At 39.8% G+C, this 24,079-nt stretch overlaps 2 protein-coding genes and 1 pseudogene across 7 annotated transcripts; 2 read left to right on the top strand and 1 right to left on the bottom strand.

Moving 5' to 3' along the window:
* Positions 1–4,799: 4,799 nt before the first annotated feature.
* LOC146612958 (serine/threonine-protein kinase pim-1-like) lies at positions 4,800–12,090 on the top strand. 5 transcript variants are annotated; one of them, XM_085377097.1, is made up of 11 exons: positions 4,800–5,830; positions 7,242–7,315; positions 8,303–8,428; positions 9,473–9,709; positions 9,835–9,960; positions 10,084–10,178; positions 10,317–10,364; positions 10,449–10,667; positions 10,757–10,937; positions 11,024–11,194; positions 11,284–12,090. In XM_085377097.1, the coding sequence occupies exons 3-11, from the start codon at positions 8,410–8,412 to the stop codon at positions 11,373–11,375; spliced, it is 1,188 nt and encodes a 395-aa protein (XP_085233223.1). In that variant the 5' UTR covers positions 4,800–5,830; positions 7,242–7,315; positions 8,303–8,409; the 3' UTR covers positions 11,376–12,090. The 5 variants fall into 5 exon arrangements, with proteins under 5 accessions (XP_085233223.1, XP_085233222.1, XP_085233220.1 ...); XM_085377096.1 differs by adding an exon at positions 7,417–7,510 and having other exon boundaries at positions 10,317–10,667; XM_085377094.1 differs by having other exon boundaries at positions 10,317–10,667.
* A 7,204-nt stretch (positions 12,091–19,294) lies between these two features.
* Positions 19,295–21,199, top strand: LOC146612957 (tripartite motif-containing protein 16-like). 2 transcript variants are annotated; one of them, XM_085377106.1, is made up of 2 exons: positions 19,307–20,089; positions 20,794–20,886. In XM_085377106.1, the coding sequence occupies exons 1-2, from the start codon at positions 19,307–19,309 to the stop codon at positions 20,848–20,850; spliced, it is 840 nt and encodes a 279-aa protein (XP_085233232.1). In that variant the 3' UTR covers positions 20,851–20,886. The 2 variants fall into 2 exon arrangements, with proteins under 2 accessions (XP_085233231.1, XP_085233232.1); XM_085377105.1 differs by having other exon boundaries at positions 19,295–21,199.
* An 864-nt stretch (positions 21,200–22,063) lies between these two features.
* On the bottom strand, positions 22,064–22,980 carry LOC146612956 (uncharacterized; annotated as a pseudogene).
* Positions 22,981–24,079: the final 1,099 nt, after the last annotated feature.

The following is a 24,079-nucleotide window of genomic DNA, read 5'->3' as shown; positions in this document are numbered from 1 at the left end:
TTTCTTCTGTCTTCATTCCAGGATCTCACTCAAATCTGATGCAGAAAATATGAAACTAATCTGAGAGAATAACTGAAGCAGTTTTCCTCCTGAAGCATCACAAAGTTCAGAGTTCATGTTTAGAGCAGAAGATTCAGCAGTCGCTCTGTGACCTTTCAACTTTCTTCACTAAAACAGCTTCATTACAGAGAAACAAGTCACATTTTCTTCATGTTCTTAAGTCCTTTCAAATGTTTTTAATGGTCCTTGAATGCAGCATCAGTGTTGCAGGTTTAAAAGGTCACTTTCTGTTGTGTTCAAAGATTTCCTTCAGATATGGTCTTTAATCAGTAAAGCCAGTGATACAGCAGTGTCATTAGCTGTGTTATTGGCACCAGGCTGTGTTTATGTTTGTATTTAATTCTGTCTGAGGATGTCTTCAGCATGAAATGATCATTTGCTCAGCTGCTGTGTCTCATCTCTTATCAGACATTGGTTGGAACAGAGTTTTGTTGCTGACCATCTGACAAGAGGGTGAAGAAAAGCTTCAGGCTTCATTTGGACACTACGTTGGACAGAAGTCTCCACAAAAATGACTCAGAAACACAAATATTATTAATGAAAGTCCAAATGTCAAAAAGGGGTCATACATGATCCTGAGAAATGTCCTTGAACATTTGAACATGAGTCAGAGGGTTGTCAGGTTTCTACACTGCATCGTGGCATCAAGCCTGAGATGTCTGTGGAAACAAGTATGGAGGACACAAATGCACAGACGCAGTCGAGCTGTTTACTGCTGATGAGGAAGGAAAATAGTCTGTTGGATATTAAAGCAGCATTTATTAGAGTAAGAACAGATACTTGTGTCCTTCATTTGATCCCCGTCAATTTACAGAAGACTTAAGGACCCTTTGACTTCTAACATACAGCTGCATGTTTACAATTTTATTATTTATTTATTTATTTCTAGCAAAGCGAGACTTTACTGATTAAAGACATATAATCAGACATATTACTGTTACTCTCTGAAAAAGACTCACATAAAGCAGATTTATCACAAGCAAACATCAAGACACATCCTTCATGGCTTAAAGTTGCAGTGGGACTCTTTCGCCATCTGGTGGTTGTAACAGTTATGACAACTGTTCCTGCATATATGTCCCTCCTCAGTGTGAAGAAGACTGGACTCCAAGCTGCTCCTGCTGATCACTGCGTGTTCCTCCTGTGTCTAAAATCTATTTCCATTATGAATCAGGAAACTGTTTGCACCAATCATAAAGCCAATAAAATACGTCACACACTAAGAAATAACAAAAAGGAATTGTGCATTTCAAGGAGATTTTTCCCTCGTTTTTTGAAATCATAAGAATACAAACTAATGCAAGACTGTCATGTTTTCATAAGTTTGTAGAGACACTGTTCTGTTGTATTCTAGGACATCAGTCACTTTTTAAATGCATGCTACTCCTCATCATCATCAGCATCATCATCAGCACCCATGACCTCCTTTTAGTCTTTGTTTTGTTATTTTTCAGAGTTCAGGAGACGTTCTTATGGGATTTCCACAGTGTACAAGTACTGTTTAGAGCCTTTACCTAAAAGAAAAGAGTAAAGTACAAAGTAGATTTACTCACTGCAGGAAAATAATGCCTCAATCTGATATATTGTCTTATATGACAAACTGAAAGTGATGCATCAAAGTCAGGGCTCTAGAGTGCGACCAATTTGGTCGCAAATGCGACCAAATTTTTCAGTGGTGCGACTAAAAATAAATATTTGGTCGCACAGGTGCGACCAACTGTTCCGGTAACAAAAAAAAAATCTCTGTAACTCTCCATGTGGTCAACAACAGACACACATTATGCCCCTATCGTGGACTAAACCAATCAGAGATAGTCAGGGGCGGGACCTCTCTGATTGGCCGTGGTCCAGTTGAAAGTGCAGGTGGAAGAGAGAGGTGAGTAGCTTGAATAAAGCGATATCAATTCATTAACGGATTCCACACAAAGACCCAAACACGGAGCGGACCCAACACATCAGAATCAGCTTCGTCTTTCTCGGCTTTCTCACCCGACGGCCTGAACACGGACACGCTGTCGGAGCTTAGCGATTCTTCGGGTCCGCGCTGTGTTTACGTCTTTTTGCGCTGATTCTGAGCTGCAGGTTTTGCCTCTCTCCAACCAAAATTCACCGAGCCTGCAGCAAAAGAAGCAGCAAACTGCGCTTCACATTTGATCAATGTCGTCATGAATTCCCTCTGACTTTTGCTGTTTTGCTTCCACCACGATAAAAATCACACTTCCTGCACAGCTCTCTCTCTCTCTGTACTTCAGGAACAGTTTCCCGTCTCAAATCTGTTTTCTGCATTATTCATTCGCTTATTACCCACCAGTCTAGCGTTGTTTACAGCGCTTTTTCTTTTTTCACTTAAATGACCTCGGACAAGAAAGCCTAATTTCTGCTGTTCAATACTGAAGAAATTTAAATTTCTTAAAATTATGCAAAATTGCAAAATATTTTTAAGGTTATCTGCTATAAAAAGCCAGACCAGGAAAATCTCCTTCATGTTTTCCTGTGTTTTATTCTCAATTACTTTCACACAAAGGCATCTGCTGTGATTTTCACAATTCTGATGAAGTCTCATGTGTATCAGTACTGATAAATGATCAGAATTATAATATTTCTGACTGTCTGAGGCTAAATTGAATCAAATCAGGACTTTGAGAACCGGAATTGAATGGATTATAGAAATCAGTGATGATACTCAGCCCTAGTGAGCAGCCTAGGCCTGAGAGAAGTGGATGTACTGTAGCTGTGGGTAATAAGAAAAGATGAAAAGAACTATTGATAACTTTTTTGTTAAGTTAAGGCCTGATCTGTCTGAAATTCATAGCCAGTGCTCTGACACGGTGCCATCAATATTTGAATGCTGAAAAAGCACAGTGTATCCAGAAAACACATTATATGCTGCAGTAAATGCACTGCCCAAGTGTCCCCTCTCCCCACGGCCTTTCAGCAGCAGACAGCAGCAAACAGGTCGTCAGAGGAGGCCAAGATGATGATTACGTTTTTAACATTTTCTACAATATTGACAAAGCACTTTAAGCACAAGTTTGTTAGTTAATAATTTAGAAATTAATATTGTCTGTATGGACTTCCCCCCCCAAAGAAAGTGCACATGTAAAACTGCGGTGTTAAGCGATGCGGTTGAAAAATTTGAGTGCGCCTAACTTTTGTGCCGGTACGCCTAAATTTTTAAAGTTAGGCGTACCGGTGCGCCCATGTCAAAAAGTTAGTCTAGAGCCCTGAAAGTGTAAGCAGCATTTTCCTGTTACAGCTGGTCTAGATGGAACTGATCTGATCTCCTTTATGTGCAGGTAGATATCCAGTGGGTTTGCTAAGGGTCACAGATGAGGGGCTGTGTGAGATGTTTAATGGGAAAGGAAATAAAACCATTGTTCCAGACCTGCAGCTAAGATACTCGAGTATCTTCAAATATGAAGCTGAGTATTACTTCCATACTTTCCTCCACTGCTGATGACCTTGTTACCTGCTGCTCCCTGTTAATGATCAGCCTCAGTTCTGATAGTAAACTGTTGGCTCTCTGGGGGGAAGAAAGAAGTTTGTATTTGTTTAAGATACAATGAAATCATATTTTGACATATTGGAAGATGACATGGAGCTGAAAAAATACTACAGGTATAAATGGAAACTACAGTTTATTTCTGTTATTTCCTGTGATAGTGTTTGTACACTCGCTCATGATAACTGTTCATTCAGCTGCTGTTTCTGTCTGCTGGACATCTTTAGCTTTCAGTAAGGATGCATTCATAGATCAGCACATCTTTTTGAACCACATTTCTTATGAGTTTACATTTTGGAAATGTGGTGAGACCTGGGGTAGAAAGAGACTGAAGCCAGCTTCAACCTCGGCAGTTTTGTGTGTGTCTGAAGCAGAACGATAAGAACTGTGTGGCCAACTCATCACACACATAATCCTGAATCAGAAAAACAGCATCAAGTGTTGTAATTGTTAAACACAGAAGTGTGATTTATATCAAAGTCAAAGTCAGCTTTATTGTCAAGGACCATATACATACAGTCATACACAAGAATTTGAAATTGCAATCCTCCCATGGCCCCCAGTGTACACTAAAACAATATAAAGATAAAAGGATAAAAATAAAATAAAAGTTTTATGCACAACACAATACAATACTATACAGTTATTTAAACAGCAGTGTCCAACACAATCATAGTGATTGTGGACAAGTTTGTGTGCAAGTGGGGGTGGGGCGGACAGTGAAAAAGTAATAGTGTTGGGTCAGAGTTCATATGTTTGGGGGGTGGGGGGTTCAGAGGAAAGAGGTTAATGCAGGTCTGGAGTTCGTGTGTGAGAGCAGGGAGTGAATTCAGCATCCTGACAGCCTGATGGATGAAGCTGTCGCTCAGTCTGCTGGTTCTGGCCCGAAGGCTGTTCAGTCTCCTTCCTGATGGCAGCAAACTGAAGAAGGTGTTGGACGGATGAGTGGAGTCACCTGTGATGCAGATAGGGTTGCCAACCGTCCCTTAAAAAACGGAATCGTCCCGTATTTCGAAACAAAAGTACACGTCCCGTATTGAGCTAATAAGGGACGCACTTTGTCCCGCAATACAGTGAGAATCAAAAGTAGTCTATAAATGTTAATGGAATTAACGCTTTGTTTGAAAACATAATTCCCAGCCCCTCTCCTGCTTTGTGACCAATGAGCTGACAGCACACTTATGACAATTCGAGTATGACAATTCAGATTACCGCTCATCTCATTGGTCGAGGAAAGGTCGCTTACGGAGAAAATACCGGAAGACAACAGATGACCACAACAACAAGCATGGCCAACAGGGAAACAAACGCCGACACTGCGGTGCAAGTCTCGGACGACAGTACACCTGGGCAGTAAAGCTGGGCAGACACTGTGCGATTTTTTCAGTCACGTTATTCAGCTCCTGCTCAAACTGCACGATTGACGCGCAGGGGTTAGAAGTTGGTAGGTCACGATGCAGGTCTCACACTATACCACCCGATGCTCTGATGCGACCTGAGCGCTCACACTGTGCGTCCATAAAATGAAGGTTATAACAGAAAATCTGTCGCTCGCTCTCTCTGTCTTTCACTCACACAGACACACCACCAACATCAACTTTGCTAAATTGCTAATGAAAAACATGATCAGGCAGCTGTGATTGAGCAGCAGTGTAGATCCAACTGTTTTCACGGTTGTTGTGGTCGTGATAATTTTGTGATGCCACATCGAAAAGGCTCGGATGAGCTTTCCAAAGTTCTACAAGTTGTGCCTCCATCGCTTGTGTCCAGTTCACACGCTGCACAGCCGTGCTGCTCCATCTTTTTCACCGACGTTTACGTGTTTGCGCGTGAGCAGTGTTAGCCGAGCGATTGATATCGGGAGCTGGTCGTGAGGTGTTAATCGCTTCTCGTTACCCCACGTATACTACACGATGCACGATGAAGGCCCAAATCGGGCCGATCACCAAATCGGTCGCACGACTCAAAAATCGGCTCAAACTGGGCCAAAAATCGCACAGTGTAAGCCCAGCATCAGAGCAGCAATGTTTGTTTGTTCAGACAAAGAAAAAAAAAGGCTGCAAAAGTACAGGGAGGAATGGGAAAAGGAAAACACCTGGCTGGGAAAATGCACCATAACACCTATAAAGCGCACTGCACTGTGTGCCGGCGCACTTTTTCCATAGGCATGCTTCTAGTGGTGGGCACATGAAGAACATTAGGGGCGTGAAAGCTCGGAGAACCCTTAACCAATTTTTTGTCCACCAGGCCACGGCAGAAGCAGATATGGTATGTAAACACTGGTTTGTTTTTTTCAAACCCTCTGGTTAAGGTTAATATGGGCATGTGCAGTGAATATCAGCGCTATGTGGCCAGAAGTGTGATAATATAATTTATTTTGTGTAATAAACAACTGCAAGGATAGATGATTACAACAAATAGATGACTAATACATAAAAGTAATACATAGATTAATAATGATGATGAGTTATGATGTGTAATCATGGGAACAAGTGGGTTTACAAACAGGAGCAGCTGATTAGCATTAGAAAAGCTGAAATAATACCTCAACTGAAGCCAATTGTACTAAATGCACTATATGTGCACTGTTACAAGAATATTTTTCGTTCTATTGTTTTCTATTAATTTATATAATTTTAAGTTAAGCAGGACAGAGTTCTTTTAAAGAAAGATTTACTTATATTCTCAAAAGTTAAGCATGACAGGCTTCTGTTTAAGAAAGAGACCTGTTTTACTGTGTTAATGTTGTCATTTTGAACTAAAAATAAATGGCTAAATGATCATTTGTTTCCCATATGGTCATATCACAAAGAATATGCATCTGCTTAAATCAAATTCAAGTCAAATGGTTAAAAAATAATTTCACACACAAAAAAAGGGCTACAAAATTCACCACACTGGGAAGGGTGAACTGGGTTGCCCGGCCCTGGCCACGAGGTGTCTCTTATTTATTTTTCAGGGAGTTGGCAACCCTACATAGCAGCCACCCAGCCCAGCTCTAGAATTTTCTTTTCCTCCCTTGATCTGATGAGGAGTGTTGTTCTTGTGCCCACTGCCAGCTGGAAACTTGGGTACATTTAATATGAGCCGCTGTAGATAAGTTTATGAAACATTTGTACTTGAAACTGATGTTTTAATGTGTTGTTAGACAGAGAAGTCATGAGCCGAATCCGACAGGCATTGGCCATTGCATGAACTCCTCTGGGGAGTTAGCTTGCAGCACATGTTCAAATTGAATGTTCTGGGTCTTATTATGCTGCAGCGAGATTCAAATCCACAACTGCGATGTTTTTGTTAAGGAAGAAAGCTAAATGTTGTAAAATATGTGAATGAAGTTATTACCGGGCTGGATAGCAGACTGTTAGCAAGCTAGCAGCTAAGGAAACCTGGCTACCTTTCCAATATGGCGGCTGATACAAGGTCAAATATCAAGATTATGTGCTTTTGCCTAAGAAAATTTGGTTAACAGCATTTATTTTTTCTGTTAATATTTTTTATATGGACCAGCCTGTACCTTTATGATGTTAAGACTGCTAGATCAGCTGTTAGTGACACTGAGTTAGTCATGACTATGCTTTCTGTGTTTTTTCCCTCCCCTTTTGGTATCCTGTTCCTGCTGGATGAACCACTTCATGATCATCCTCATCTGATGACTCCGCTGCGCTATCCTGCCTGGTAGATTCTCCTTGCTGCAGGTGTATGCTTCTGCCAGCTGGATGCTGTTACTGGATAGTACACTGTTCCAATGGAGCGGTAGGAACAAATTGAAACACACTAAAAGAAAAGGGTTATTGTTTAAAATTGTGTTTTAATAAATGTGTTAATGTTAATTAAGTGTTCATTGTGTGCTGGAGGTCCTACTGGTCCTATGGTGGAGCAGCTACTACCTCTCCTTTAAGAAACTTGCCTCTGATGGGATCCAGATATTTGGGACACATTTCAATTCTTGTAAGGGTTTAAAAAATACACAAACTTGGAAGAGTTGACTGGATTTGTACAAAATGAGATGGCTGGCAATGGAAAGATGCAATTCGATTGTTACATGTTTAACTCTTTAAAGCCGGTCGGAGCGGGCACGCTCTGTTTTGCGTAACTATTTTTAAATCCCTGTTGAACCGGGAACCGCGTAAGCTAGCGCAATAATTTTTTTGCATATGAAACCAGAGGAGTTGTACTTACATCTTATGCCATCAGCTTGTCCTAGGTCACAGTTTCCTTCCACATACAGCTTTGCAAAAATTGCATAAAAAGCGCTTGCAGTAACAAAAACATAATATTCCAGAAACACGCTTTGCCGATCCGATCAGCTGTTCGTATTCCAGATGTATTTAATTTTCAATCAAGATGGCAGAGCTGTAATCATGCTCTAAAATTATATATTGTAATATGACAATTGTAAAGTTACTTAACCTGTGAGTCCTTGGTAAAGACATTCTCTTCAAAGTGAACGCTGCAAAGATGAGATGCAAGTTTCAAGTACAGTACATTTCAAGTACATCCTTCTTATGTTAGCTAGCCACTAGTTCAGTCTCTGTGCTACACCATCACCTACAGGACAACTGCAAAACAACAACAACAAAGAACAAAAAAACAAAACATGTAGTTAAGATGATGGTTTTTAATTAGCTGCTGTAAAACAATGTAATAACAATAAATAAATGCAACATGACATTAACTGCTTTTTAGGTAAGTACTTTATGTACTTTTGGAGAACTGTTAGATCATCCATGTTTTCTACAGTCATTGGTTTGCTGGACAAAGTGGCCCACCCGAGGGGTTCCCTGCCATTGACCAGCAAGCCACCCTGGCTGAGGATCATCTGATTGCCAGGGCAGAAGGAGCAGAGCATGCCAGGCAGTCATGGAGGTACAGCATTCTAATAAGGTGTCAAGGGGGTATACACCAGGCTTTGGTGGACACGGGCTGCGCACAGCTCCTGGTTCACCAAACCCCGCTTTGCCCCGGGACATTATTGGTGTTGCAGTGGGTGGAGGTTACATGTGTACATGGGGGCATTCACAGACAAAACACATGGAATAAAGGCTGCAGTCAGTTATATTTTATCTCAGATAAACTAGTCAGTGTTTATTAGTGTTTGCTCAACTAGAAGTCTTCATAGTAGCATCCACACATCAAGTCTTTAAACAAATAATGAAAGGATAATGAAAGAAAGTTTAATGTGAAATTACTGAATTATATGAAATATTATGGCTTTGTCTGCCAGAGTGTTTTTCTTTAAACTACTTGGAACACTTTTACTGGCAGTCAGTGATGTCACTAAAAGGCAAGCTTCTTATGTTGTGTTGCCATAGTCTCCGGAGTTTACTTTTAAAGCTCACTTACAGAACTGACTTATACAGCTTAGTTAGAAAAGTCAAGCATCCAGACATTTGAAGGACTATTCACTCATTAAGGTGACATTTTCTATTTTAAAAGTTCTCAAAAAATTAAAATGAAAAAGGAAACAAGAAAAGTTACGACTGAGGCAGATAAGAAAGATCCAGGAGATCAAAGTAAGTAAAATAATAAAATCAAATCCTGGTAAAATCCAAATCCTAGAAACGTTGACACTGTGTGAATCGTTTTTAGAGCAATTGAATCATATGTTTGATTGAAAATAACTTTAATACAAGATGTCTAATCAAAGAAAGGTTACTGGGGCACTTTGTCTTTTGGTAAAATAATGTGACAGGTTTATTCTTGGACTCAACAGTGAAAACAGAGCAACAAGTGTCATCAAGATGTAAGACTTAGTAAACCTAGTATCAATTCGCACTGGTCAGTTTTTTTATCCCAAGAATAAACTTGTGATAATTTAAGCAAAAGCAATTTCAAATTCTTTGCCATCAAACTGCTTCCAGTCCTGATGTCGGGGACTCTTTTTCACCACTGTGTTGTTGTCGTTTATAGATTGTAAGAGCAGGACTGCTAAAAGAAAGGCCAGTCCTGAAAAGAAGACCCCAATAAAAAGGAGGAGGGTCGCTGAGCAGGCTGGTCCTTCCACCAGCTCAGATGTGGTCAAAGGAGTGAAGCGCAAGGTTGTGCAAGATGAAGAGGGCACAACAAAGAAAGCAAAGAAGGCTAAACTTCTCCACCATATGAGCGGTGACAAGGAGCAAGCATCCTCCTTGTTGGACTCTGGTAAAGGTAGGCTAATTAGTTGAATAAGGGGGTAGATTAAGTGTGGTTGCTAGGTTTAAGATATTAGTGTTTAGTGTTTGTGTCTATCATCCAGTGAGCTGATGTGCTTTTGGTGTTTTCCACATCTCCAGACTTGAACAACAAACAGGTGTGCGCAAAAAATGGCAAAAGAAAGGCCACGGGAGACAACAGAGAGTCACCCAAGAAAAAAAAAAGGAATGTGGACCAGGACAAAAAATCAGTGGCAGACCAAAAACGTAAGTAGCAAGCAGCTTGGGTTTTATATTCAGGGGAAGGGCAAAAGGAACATTTAGGCTACAGAGGAGAGTAATTTGTGTCACAGCTGTAATAAAACAAGATTTGTTGTTTTGTCTGTTCAGGTGAATTCCAAGCCAGATATGTGGAGGAGCACCAGCTCGGAGAAGGAGGCTGCGGAGCAGTGTTTGCTGGCTACCGGATAGAAGATCGTTTTCCAGTAAGTGTTCAGATGATGGTAGTAAGACAGGCAGTAACGCAGATAATGGATAATATCGTAAACTGAGACGTCTGCTGTGTTTCCACCTTTCATTATGTCATACTGAGGAAATGCTCACCAGTGCTCTGTGTCTTCTAGGTTGCCATCAAACACATTCCCAAAAATAAAGTCTACTGCAAAGTGGCGGTAAGCGTCCAACACTTGAATCAGTTTTACATTACTGGATTGAATGCGGCGTTCCTCATCATCCACTTTGTTGTAACATTTCAGGATGAAAGCGGGAAGAAGCTCTCAGTGGAAGTGGCCATTATGGTTAAACTTGCAGGTGAAGCAGAAGGGTCAGTGGGAATATCTGCACCTGTGTCCTTGCTGGAGTGGTTTGACCTTGGCAAAGAGCTGATCCTGGTGCTGGAGAGACCTGTCCCCGCTGTGGACCTGCAAAAATACAAAGCAGAACATGGAAGAACTTTGACAGAGGACAAGGCCAAGGTAGGTTGACTGGAAGAACCTTAGACTGTACAGCATTCAATCAAGGCAGAAAAGCATTAACTCATTATTGTGTTTTTCATCTTTTCCAGGTCATTCTGAAGCAACTAGTTGATGCTGTAAAGGAACTTGAGGATAAACACATCTTTCATCGGGACATCAAGGGACCAAACATTCTGATTGAGACCGGCTCAGATGTGCCTCGAGTTCGCATCATTGACTTTGGACTGAGCTGCTTTGTTAAGCAGCGATCTCTGTATCGCGTCTTCTATGGTAACATATTCTGCTCCTGCTTTTCACAGATGTAACAATTTGTGTCTTTTGTTTTAGAAGAAATTGCAATTGTGTCTGTTTGTTAGGCACTCCTCTTCACATCCCTCCCGAGTGGTACATTAGGAGCTGCTACAGGTGTGGACCCACCACGGTGTGGCAAATGGGAGTGGTGTTGTATGAAGCGCTTCATGCACGATACTTTAGTACCGCGAGGTTCCTCACAAAGCAACTGAGCATCAAAAAGCGTCTGTCCACAGGTAAGAAAACTTCACACTTCCTGATTCACTGATGCCTTGGATCACTAGAACTATCATCTTCATCTTTTTGATCTTTTCTTTCTTTCAAGAATGCCGGGATTTCTTGGACGCATGTTTAGCTTTAGTCCCGGAGAAGCGCCCAACACTGGAGGAGCTCCAGCTTCACCCCTGGCTAAGATAACACACACAAACACACAATTCACACCTTATCATATAAGTGTGATACGTTGTAGTAACTTCCTTTCTTTTTTCTGTTGGACAGGAGTAGATAGAATGGGTCAATCTTAAAAAATAAATAAATAAAAATTTTGCTTTTTTGGAGTTCCTGTAACCCCCCCAGCCATCCCAGGAAAGGGGATCTCTCTTTGAATGGGCTTTCCCGAGGTTTCTTCCCATCGATCTGGCCCCCTGGGGAGTTTTTCCTCGTCTTCATAGAGAGCTTGGGCTGGGTCAGGAGCTCCATCAAAACTGTCTTTATTTGATGACATTAAAGTCATCAAATAAAGATGTGTTTTACTTAAAGTAAAATTTGATCAAAATAAAACTTGTTTAATTCATCTTTGCTGAGGATTCTCCTTCATTACTATTTTGTTTTGTTTTGTTTTTACCCATGGTGCATTTTGACAAATAAGAAAACTGAATGAGGTTAAAGTGTGCACAAAGACAGTCACACTGCAAATGATCTGAAGACTTGCATCTGTTGCTCTAACCCCCAACTAGTTTAGACAGATTTCCTGGTTCTACCAGAGGTTTTTTCCTTCAAGAAGGGAGTTCTTCCTTCCCACTGTTGCTGAGTGTTTGCTCATAGTGGGTTGTAAAAGCATAAAAGTTAATAAGAGGCATTCATAGCAGAGTTATCACAGCGGGAACTATATAGCTTAAATGTACAATTTCTACAGGACGAATTATAACTTCGTTATGTATAAAAGCTCCTGTGGATAATTACTCCTATTTGTAACTTTACACAAGAGAAAGTTTGCTGTCACACTATTTATAACAGGTTGGATTTTGTCCTCTGAGTTGAGCCTTTGGTTGCTGTTTATTGAAGAATTTCCTCTAAAGTAGCTGTTGATAAAGATTTAAAGTCCTGTTTATATACAGAAATATGCTTTAGTTCATGTTTTTTTACATGTCTGCCTCAGTGGATCAGTAGAAGATCTGGCACAGGAAACTAGATGATGAAAAAAGGGTACGAATATATATATAGATAGATAGATAGATAGACACAGGTTGCAACGTAGTATTTTCATTTTTTCTTAGCATTTCTTTAACGTCTTGGTGCAAAAGAATACCTGCATTTGTGTGTAAAGAAATGTTACATATATACTCAAAACAGTTGGAAAAAAGAACTACAAATTTGGAAAGGAATTTATTCATGTTCTTACTCATAGATGGAGTACATGGTTTAAAAAACACTGAGGAAACAGATATGAGGCGGCTGTATCAACATAAAAACATTAATACAGTTAAAAATGAATAAAAAGTTGCACGCTTAAACTTATTTCTCTACAGTTTGTACAATTAATCCATGTAACAACAGGTTCTCTCTTAATATAGTAGTTAATTAAAATATCTTTACATAAAAATACATTTTTAAGTACTCTCCGGTGGAAGTCTGTTGTGGCTTATGTTTCTAAATGACACAACCATAAAGCAGCCCACAGAATATACAAATATGTCTTTGATAAGTGAATGTTGGCTCCCACAATGGCCTGTTAAGTTATTGCAAAAATAATTTACTGCATAATATGTCAGATTAGAACATGTTATAAGCACAAAACTGAAGGGGAAACAATAAAAACAAAAATTAAAAAACAAATACTAAATGAAGTTAAAGGATATTTCTTACTATACTATATAATTGTATAATGTTGCGTTTGATTGCAAATGAAAACCCACCAAGAAAAAAAGAAAGAAAGAAAAAGAGAGAATAGAGTTTAATTTATTCAAAACACATTCTTTTCTTTTATTTAAGCTGTAGCGAGATTCAAATGGACAAAAGAGAAAGAAAAATATTACAGATTTGTTTTATTAATCATGAATAAACTTTATTATACACAACTCTAAATTTCAGTTGGTCTTAGTCAGATGTGTTTTTAATTAAATCCTGCAACACTGTGCTCGCTGCCATCACTTTATATCTTAGTGTGCAATTCAAATATATACTTATTACAATATTTTTCCCCCTTAACTCTCAACTCGCGTTTTTAAAATGTCTGTGATCATATTTGTCCGTTGACTTCTGTCTGGGCCTCGAACGATTCATCAGACAGGTTGGCAGCCTCCAACTGATGCTCCAGACTTTCATCATCGCCTCTATTCTGATCAACTCTTATCTTAAACTGAGTGATGAACTCATTACTGGCCAGCGCGCCCTCCTTTTTAGGGCATGTGGGCTTTGATAACAGCCGGCTTTCCAGTCGCTCTGCAAAGAAAATTCACAAAACATTTCTTATTTGGTAAGCTTGTTAACAAATTTTAGTTCAGTTTTGCTGAAAGTTATAGCATGCATCAGGTAAGAAGCAATTGGTTTTTAAAAAGCATATACATTCCCCAAAACATTTTTATTATGTGCATTCTGGAGAATAAAAGATTGTACACAGTTTCCCTTTTTAAAGTAAAAAGATTATTAAGTCTAATTCTTACTTATTCAGTAGATTAAAGTACTGAAACATCATTATTCATAAAATATGCACATTACAAAATTAAAGTTATTCAAAAATTACTCAAGTACTTACTCCAATACTCACATTATTCAAGTAAATTTAATTTTTGCCAATGTAATGTCACATAAAATCTTAATCTGAATAAGGGATTTGAACCCCACTGTCACGGCCAGGGGATCAGCAGGCCGCTGACTAGTAGTGTTCTCTCTCTCGCTCTCTCGCCAGGGCGGAACTCATGGTGGGTTCACGCCCTCGGCCCACGCCCCTCTGAAGAGGAAACACCTGGGCCTCATCAGTGCAGCCAGCATTTAAGCCAGGGAGTGGCTTCTACTCATCGCTGGATCGTTGTGTGTGACTGGCGTCAGTGCAGCCCGGCTCTGAGCAAGTTCTCTTTTGCTTCCCTGTGCAAAACCTCTAACGTGTGTTTCCTTCTGTACATAGATCCCCTGGACCCGACTCTGCATTCCCCGAGCGGATTCCCTTTTTGTGTGAGTGTTTGGAGAGAGAGTCAGAAGAGGAGCAAGTGTCTTTTCCCTACCTGGATTTCCCCGGAGCCTTTTCCCTGTCACCGCTTTGTATATAGCACTATCCCCTGCACTGTTTGTATATACACCTGGTGGAACTGTAATAAATACTGACTGTGCCTCTGAGTCCTGCGTGTGAGTCCTCAAGCGAACCGTGACACCCACACAGATGAGAGCTTAGCAGTGAAGCTCTCTCTTAAAATTTGAGTTATAAAGTCAGAAGTTATCACTGACAGAGATCCATGTTCTTTTAACATAAGAAAGAATATTTGCTCAAATTGACATTAATCCAAGCCCTTAAAACGCCATTTTGGATTAAGCATTTCCTTTTAGAAAAGTCTTCAATGAGCAGGAAGCTCCAGTACTGAAAAAGAAGCCAACATCAACTGCTAAACGTGCTAAAAGGAAGTAAGTCCCCGTAGACTCCTATGATCAAAACACATACAGTATAAAAGTTATAGGTTACAGATCTGAAAAGTAAAACAAATGTCAAAGTGCAAAAAGACTTATGGTCCCATAGAAGTCTATTCCATTTGCCTGGAATTAGGTGAACACCTTTGTGACAAATTTAATGGCTCAGTCATTTGTTTCATGTCATATTTAATAAAAGACTGACATGGTGGCATGTTGAATTGTCCATTTTGCACATATTTGGTCATTCTAAGCGTCAGAAGGGGAAAGATCATTCTGGGAATGCCTACTGGCGAAGGATGTGTGACTGACAAGTCCAGTGTGTGAAGTTTAACTACAGTCTAAGGAGCTTGGAAAGAAAAGCATCTGGACTTCTTTAAGTTTCTTGAAGATGTTTCACCTCTCATCTGAGAAGCTTCTTCAGTTCAGAATTTCTTCAGAGAACTGAAGAAGCTTCTTGAATGAGAGGTGAAACGCTCGCTGAAGCTTTGTGAAATCCTCTTGGAGTACTGCCTTGGTCCCTGATCGTAGATGCCACCCAAGCAGTCAACAGTTCCTGAGTGATTCGTAACGCTTCCGTGACTGAAAAGTTTGAGGAGCTCACCAACTGTATGAGCATTGTAAAAAGAAACAAGAAACAAGAAAAAGAGCAAAACAAAGACGTGAACACTGTTGTGTTGGGAGAGGAAGCAGACGTTGCCTGTGCCTGTGCTACCATCTTGAAAAAAAATGTTTAACACAGTTGCACAAACAGCTAAAATGATCAAAATTTAAAACAACATATTAAACATAAATATGTGCCAGTTACCAGAACTTATATGCAGTTTCACTGAGGTTTAATTATGCTCAGTTTCTCAATACTGCCATGTTGAAAATAAATTAAATAATTAAAAATAAATATGTTTAAGTTACCCAGTGTGTGTGTGTGTGTGTGTGTGTGTGTGTGTGTGTGTGTGTGTGTGTGTGTGTGTGTGTGAGGGTATAATGAAGGTCGTCTTCATTACTTAACCATATAAACACACATGGGTGGTTTTAATATTGATATTGAACTCAAACAAAAGTTTGTTATGTTTTATTGAATGTTTGTTTATAATCCTCAGATTTACCCGTTCTTATATTTTGCTTGTTCTTATGTTATTGTATTTTTCTTGCAGACAAGAATTTTGGATACGATTGTCTTACCTGTGATTTCTCTTGATTGTGTGTGAAATGTGTGTGTAGCTTAGTTCAGTATGTAACCCCAGATAGTGGTTTGGCTTCAGGGTAAAGTAGCAGCAGTCTATAAAGGGCTGCCAGTTAACATCAGACGGCCTCTGATGTCCAAATGAAGCTTTCTGAAGCTTGGATTGAAAAACGGTTCATTACTCGAAGCTTTTCAACACAGTCCTGTTTGGTGACATCTGGTGGACAAAACTATGAAGCGCAGCTTGAATCTACAGCTTGTAATGAACTGCTTCATTATGATTGCCCACTCTGCAGAGATGAACTGACAGCTTCTCTTTAATGTCACGTGACAGTTGTGTCTGATATCGGGCTGATATGGTGCTTTGAACATGTATTTGTTTTACGTGAAAAAAATTCTGTTATGTCGATTTTAATAATAAATAATTTAGATGAATAAAACGTTCTTGTGTAAACATGTGCCATGGTGTGTTCTCCTGTTGCTTGTGACTTCTTGTAGTTTGTTAGTAATAAAAATACACTAAATATAACAATGTAAAGCACAATATTATAATAGTTGTGAGTATGCTTGTGCTGTGAGGTCACTGCCTCCACCTGATTATGTAATTAACCAGCAGACTGGTACGTTTATATATAATATACTATAAGTTATATCATTATAATTATGTGTACATCATATTTCTTATGTACATTTTAGACCTGGGAGCAGAAATGCTGATGAACTGGTTTTTATTGAGGAACAGGCAGAGCGTCCTCTCTTCCTGGCTCCATGTCTATAATTATGTCACACACTGATTCGCTCCCACAAAATCACCAAAACACAGCACAAATCCCACCAATGGTTCAATTCCTTATAAATCTTTGAATCAGGTACTGAAGCAGTGACGTGCTGAATGAAGCTTCAGACGTCATTGATCACGTGACTCTGTTCAGTCAAACCAAGCCTCAGCACAGCGTTTCTGAAGCAGTGTGTTGATTTTTTGACACACGTGCCGGAGCTTCAGCTTCAAACGGGCCGTCACCATCAGAGTTGCTGGAACCATGTCCCACTACTGGCTACTCTGTTTTATTCTGTGTTAAGTTTTTGAATGTGAATTTTCTGTGTTAAGAATAACAAAGAAAATGTAATGAAGTGATTTTAAAGTTTAAACTTTGTGTTAAATCTTGTAAGTCAGAGAGAGATGAGGTGTGGGTGCACATCAGATGATCAAATGTCAACAACCTGATTGGCCCAAGTATGAAGATGTGACGTCCAGTGAGGGAAGGGGGGAGAAAGGGTGAGCAGGTATAAAAGTGAGGTGAAGAAGAGATTCGGGGTTCTTCCCTTTTGTCCTCTGTGAGATGAGCAGTTCAGAAGTTTGGATCTAAGAGGTTCACAGTTAAAATTCCAGCAGAGACGCTAAAAGGAGAACCACAGTCCAACCTGTGAATGTTTTTAACCCTTTGTGAAACAACAAAGGCATAAATATGATCATATCAATATCATCTACTGGGTCAGACTCATAGGATCAGGGATTAGAACTCCTTTTATCAGAGAGATGAAATCTACTTCCTGTACAGGGTTTTTTTGTGGGCCTACCGATCGACAGAAACTAGAGTCAATAAAAAAACTGGACATTGGCTCAATGTGTGTGTGGCACAGGGAAACAAGGACTGAGCGCTGTGTAGTCCCACATAAAGTCAGACACCTGGTCACCCTAGGTGGACCATGGCATGGTCTATATGGAGGATACAGACACTGCTGAAAACATGACTCTGTCTGGTTTAGATGATCAAATGTCTTTACTTTAGGAGGCTGTGGCTCAGAGTACATTCACATAATGCCTTTGAATAAATGTAAAAAGCTTGTTTTGCTCCTGCTTTGATTTCTTTGTCCAGGTAGAAATTCTGCTTTTTGCCTCTAAACTCTGAAACAGTTTGAAACAAAGTTTGGCGCTCTAATCCTCTCTGTGTTTGTCCTTTGGTCAGATGGTGATATTGAATGAAATATTCCAGTATTCAGTAGCTCAGCAGCTTTGTAACATGTGGTTTTGCACACTGTTCAAACCTCAGATGTTTGTGTAAACAAGTGTGGAGGACACAAACTCACGGGGGGAGGAACGACATTTACTGTTGATGTGTCTGACATTTAGTCTCCATGAGTTCTCATAAGACTGAAGAACTCTGTGATCTCAAACATGCAGCTGTATGTTTTGAAATCATGTGTCTCATTCTCTGGACTTTACTAGACAACGAGTGAAGAACATGTAACGAATATCATCTTTAAAGTGATGAATAATAACTCTGCCTCTGTGTCTTCATAAAAAGATCGTACTTCTGAAAGGTCAGAGGGCAGCATCCACTCTGGTTTTACACAGTTTTGCAGGTTTAGCTCTTCTGAAGTTCAGCACCTGCTTTTTCAACCAATCAGAAGCCAGTATTGTAGAGAGTTCATATTTCTTTTCATGCAATTGAATAATTTTGAATGTTTAGGTGAATATTTATATTTAGAGTATTTTCTCGATCAGTGTCTTCAGTCCTGACCCTGAGTGCGTACGTTTAAAAATAAAGTGATATAACTTCTTTTACATTACTGTGAACTTCTTGTACAGTTTGACAGCTGATTGTTGTCGTGTTTGTCGTCATATGAAGATCGTTTCCTAAAGAGGACTGAACAGTCATTTAGCCTCTGGCTCCATCCACGAATCTGATGTTTGCTGTATAATCTGTGCTGTTAAAAGTGTAATGGAACATATAATTTGCACATATAATTTCATATGTAATTATGATGATCTTTACCCATTAAGATTTCAAATGAAACGATAAACAAAGGCCAAGAAAACTGAGTTAAACTCCTGAGTCTACTATATATTTGCACCATGAAGAAATGAATTGTTTGCACCAGTAATAAATAATCAAATATATCAAATTATCATCAATTATTTAAATAAAAAGAACCATCGCTCCAAACAAAACAACAATTAAACAGAGAGTCCTATAAAACTTCAATTTCAAACATCCACGTAAAGTTAAACTATTAAACTTTAACTGGGTCAGACTTGTTACTGCATGTTGTAACCAAACATACCACACCCTGCATCATGTGATTGGCTCTTGGTCGCTCTGTAAGAATATTTCTTTAGTGCCTCCCTTCACAGATGTGTCTGTATCAGGATGGGTCTAAACAACATGGTGTAAATGCAGTTGCTGGTGAGCCTCATTTCCTGTAGGAGGTGAACAAGAGCAGAGATCTGTTTCCCTTCAGAGCACAGAGGTTGTTTCTGTTCAGAGGAAGTGAAACTGTCGGACAGTCACTGAGAGACGGTGAAACGGCACAGCACATGAAGCAAATGGATCAGACAAAATTCTGCTGTTCAGTCTGTTTGGATCTACTGAAGGATCCGGTGACTATTCCCTGTGGACACAGCTACTGCATGAACTGTATTAAAAGCTTCTGGGATGAAGAGGAAAAGAAGAAAATCTACAGCTGCCCTCAGTGCCGGAGGACTTTCACACCGAGGCCTGTCCTGGAGAAAAACACCATGTTAGCAGATTTAGTGGAGGAGCTGAAGAAGACTGGACTCCAAGCTGCTCCTGCTGATCACTGCTATGCTGGACCTGAAGATGTGGCCTGTGATGTCTGCACTGGAAGAAAAATCAAAGCCTTCAAGTCCTGTTTTGTGTGTTTGACATCTTACTGTGAGAAACACCTTCAGCCTCATTATGTAGCAGCTCAGTTAAAGAAACACAAGCTGGTGGAGCCCTCCAAGAAGCTCCAGGAGAACATCTGCTCTCGTCATGATGAGGTGATGAAGATGTTCTGCCGTACTGATCAGCAGAGTATCTGTTATCTCTGCTCTGTGGATGAACATAAAGGCCACGACACAGTCTCAGCTGCAGCAGAAAGGACTGAGAGGCAGAGAGAGCTGGAGGTGAGTCGACAAAACATCCAGCAGAGAATCCAGGACAGAGAGAAAGATGTGAAGCTGCTTCAACAGGAGGTGGAGGCCATCAATCAGTCTGCTGATCAAACAGTGGAGCACAGTGAGAAGATCTTCACTGAGCTGATCCATCTCATCCAGAAAAGAAGCTCTGATGTGAAGCAGCAGATCAGATCCCAGCAGGAAACTGAAGTGAGTCGAGTCAAAGAGCTTCAGGAGAAGCTGGAGCAGGAGATCACTGAGCTGAAGAGGAAAGATGCTGAGCTGAAGCAGCTCTCACACACAGAGGATCACATCCAGTTTCTACACAACTACCCCTCACTGTCAGCACTCAGTGAGTCTACAGACTCATCCAGCATCAATATCCGTCCTCTGAGCTACTTTGAGGATGTGACAGCAGCTGTGTCAGAGGTCAGAGATAAACTACAGGACATTCTGAGAGAGGAACGGACAAACATCTCACTGACAGTCACTGAAGTGGATGTTTTACTGTCACAACCACAGCCAAAGACCAGAGCTGGATTCCTAAAATATTCATGTGAAATCACACTGGATCCAAACACAGCACACAAACAGCTGTTATTATCAGAGGGGAACAGAAAAGTGCAAGCAGTGAATCAACAACAGTCTTATTCTGATCATCCAGACAGATTCACTTGGTGGTCTCAGGTCCTGAGTAGAGAGAGTCTGACTGGACGTTGTTACTGGGAGGTGGAGTGGAGAGGGGAAGGAGGTTATGTAGCAGTTGCATACAAGAATATCAGCAGAGCAGGGAGTGGGTATGAATGCTTATTCGGACGTAATGACAAATCTTGGTCATTAGAGTGTTACAACAACAGTTATACATTTTTGTACAACAACATCCAAACTGCTGTCTCAGGTCCTCGTTCCTCCAGAGTAGGAGTGTACCTGGATCACAGAGCAGGTATTTTGTCCTTCTACAGCGTCTCTGAAACCATGACTCTCCTCCACAGAGTCCAGACCACATTCACTCAGCCGCTCTATGCTGGACTGTTGGTTTACTACGATTATGATGATGATTGTGGAGCCACAGCTGAGTTGATTAAAGTGAAATAGACTGAAGTCTTTCATATTGTGGGTTTAAATCTGTATTTTAGTTTCATTTTATTTTCTCTCCATCATTTCTGCACAGAGATCAGCTGTCAGTCAAACATTATGGGTGGTACCTCCACATCTTCTAGTTGTTCTCTTGATGTTTCTGAGTTTTTAAAGGAGATCTTTCCTGTGACTGTTTATGGAGGCTATCACTGCTCATCATCATTTTGATTTACTAAAATATTTCTCCACATGAAAATGTAAACTTCTCTATCCTCTAAATGTTTCTGGAATATTTGTATTGAACAATGTCGACATTTCTCTTTATGAGTATGGCAGACCATGTGTGTGTGTTTGTTTTTGTTTTTGTCAAAATCATCAAAGAAATGAGGAAAAACTGTGATTTTAATGAATGAATTCATATATTGTGTTGATGTTTTATTGTGTGAATAAACTGGAAGGTTTGACTATAAATCAAACTTTGAACAAAGTCTTTTCTTCTGTCTTCATTGCAGGATCTCACTCAAATCTGATGCAGAAAATATGAAACTAATCTGAGAGAATAACTGAAGCAGTTTTCCTCCTGAAGCATCACAAAGTTCAGAGTTCATGTTTAGAGCAGAAGATTCAGCAGTCGCTCTGTGACCTTTCAACTTTCTTCACTAAAACAGCTTCATTACAGAGAAACAAGTCACATTTTCTTCATGTTCTTAAGTCCTTTCAGATGTTTTTAATGGTCCTTGAATGCAGCATCAGTGTGGCAGGTTTAAAAGGTCACTTTCTGTTGTGTTCAAAGATTTCCTTCAGATATGGTCTTTAATTAATCAGTAAAGCCAGTGATACAGCAGTGTCATTAGCTGTGTTATTGGCACCAGGCTGTGTTTATGTATGTGTTTAAATCTGTCTGAGGATGTCTTCAGCATGAAATGATCATTTGCTCAGCTGCTGTGTCTCAAATGACTCCTACAGTCTTTGCTTATGTGACCAACTTTTAAACAACCAAAACAAATTCCCCTTTCCTTGATAAAAGTCAGCTTATCCCGATGAATTTTAGCTTTAAACTGCTTACAATTCTCTAGTAAATGATTGCTGTGTGAACAAAACAAACAACTATGCAGAACAGTGGAATTTGTTCTGCTTCCAGTTGATTGAGTTTTGAGGTACGATTACTTGTGATTCAGATGTAGAATTTGTACCAGAGTAATCTCTTTCTGCCGGAACAAATGTATCAGCACAAGGCGCTTCTTGTACGTGCCCTCTTTCAAAATAAGAGTTCATTCCATCAGAACGCTCAGAGCTACAAACTGAGTTTATTTTTAAGACACGAAGCTTTGCCTTAGTTGCTGCCAACTCTGTTTCCAAGGATAATTTCTCCTTTTCTTTTCTCAGTTTTTCCTCTTGCGCTTCAATAGAATGTTTTTCTTTAATGCAGCGAGTCGCTCCATGAGCGCTGCCTTGTCAGCCGCAGCTTTAATGCGTGCGGAAGATGTTGATGAAATTCGACTTTGCTGTGACAATGTTTTCGAAGGTGGCTTTACACTTGAGATATTAGAGACACTGTCTTCAGGATTTATTTCATCCAAACTTTCAACAGCTTGATCATTAAGAGCAGTATTGCTTTGTTCAGTATACGGCTCGCCTGCTTCCTGCAAACAAACCTTTACTTTGTCCATAAAAACAGAGAATGCTGTCACCTTAGACTGAAAATGTGCGCTTTGCCTTTTCACTTCATCTTCTGGCAGTGGCAAACTTAAAAAGGATTCTTGCAAAGCGTTTGCATCTTGATAGCATTTAATAAACTTCCCAAATTCCGAAGACACTTCCTTAACGTTCTCATGTGAGGTCATTAAAGCAGAAATTTTCCCCATGTACTTAGATGCTTGCTTACACATTGAACTCCGCTTTTCTTGGCATGTCTTTATATACAAATCCAAACCTTTTGGCGTAAATTTGATGCTTCTTTTCTCTGCTTGCATCTGAGTGTCATCCTCTTGTTTACTCTCTTGTTTACTCTTAATATCCGACATTTTTATTGTCCTCTTGGATTATTTCAAACATTATAAAGATGCACAGCACACTGAGAATCCATAGCATAAAGCGCAAACATGATTGCACCGAACAAACATTTCCACGGAGGGCGTTGGCATGTTTCAATTAGTGATCCTATTATGCACAAATTTAGTACATCAAAACTCAGTTCATCAGTCTTTGTAGTGAAATAATGTCTTTAAACTCCAATAGCTTCACCGTTTTCCTTTACGGCTTAAACAATATTGTCACTCACCAGCTTTGATGAACGAGTGACATGTTGATCCAGGCTTCAACATCAAATCCGTCTGGAGTACTTACAGACGATCCAGTAACTTTTATTCGAGTTCGACGGTGATCCTTGAAATCCATATATCCAACATATCCATTAATGAAGGATTATTCCTTTGTCCACGGGCAGGTTTTTTACTTTTTGTAGTGGCAATTCCTTTTGTTTGACAAACCAAACATCCCACAATTAAAAGTCCACAAGCCACTGCTGCACTGAGATAATATTTCGTACGCAGGCAAAAGAAGTCCACTGTCCAAACTTTAAAGTTGCGTTTTTATGGTTTATTTTATCCAGTTTGGCAAGCAATAACAAGATCCATTTTTAGTTACGTCCTGCTGCTTCTCCTGCTCTAGTAAAAAACCATAGGCTCACCCTAGTGCATGCTGGTCCTATACCAGTCTCTTTATTTATAGAAACAAAATGGCCCTACAGCTTTTACTGACTAATTTAACAAGGTAACATCAAACAAACAAAACATTGAAACAAATATTAACCTACAAATAAACTTGTAAATAAACCCCAAAATATAAGTAAACTAACAACAAACTTTAACTAATTTCAAAATAATAAAAAAATAAGAACAAATAGCTCCAACAGAAGTTATTGGTGCAGACTGAAGGTTCTGTAAACTACTCAGTCATAGAATGATTACGATATTGAACTAAAACAAATGCCTGAATCCTAAATTATGGATATCCTATTGTGGTGATCTAAAATGTAACACTAAATGTGATTAAAACACTAAAACTCTGGACTCCGGGGCTGAACGACCGCGGGGATCACCAGCCCGAGGAAAACACAAAATA

Source organism: Diplotaxodon limnothrissa, linkage group LG18 (genome assembly GCF_057381915.1).
Source record: "Diplotaxodon limnothrissa isolate DT_005_m linkage group LG18, D_limnothrissa_male_GT1.1, whole genome shotgun sequence".
In the NCBI taxonomy this organism is placed as follows: domain Eukaryota; kingdom Metazoa; phylum Chordata; class Actinopteri; order Cichliformes; family Cichlidae; genus Diplotaxodon; species Diplotaxodon limnothrissa.
The sequence above is the reverse complement of the archived record's forward strand: the minus strand, read 5'-3'. Positions and strand labels throughout refer to the sequence as shown.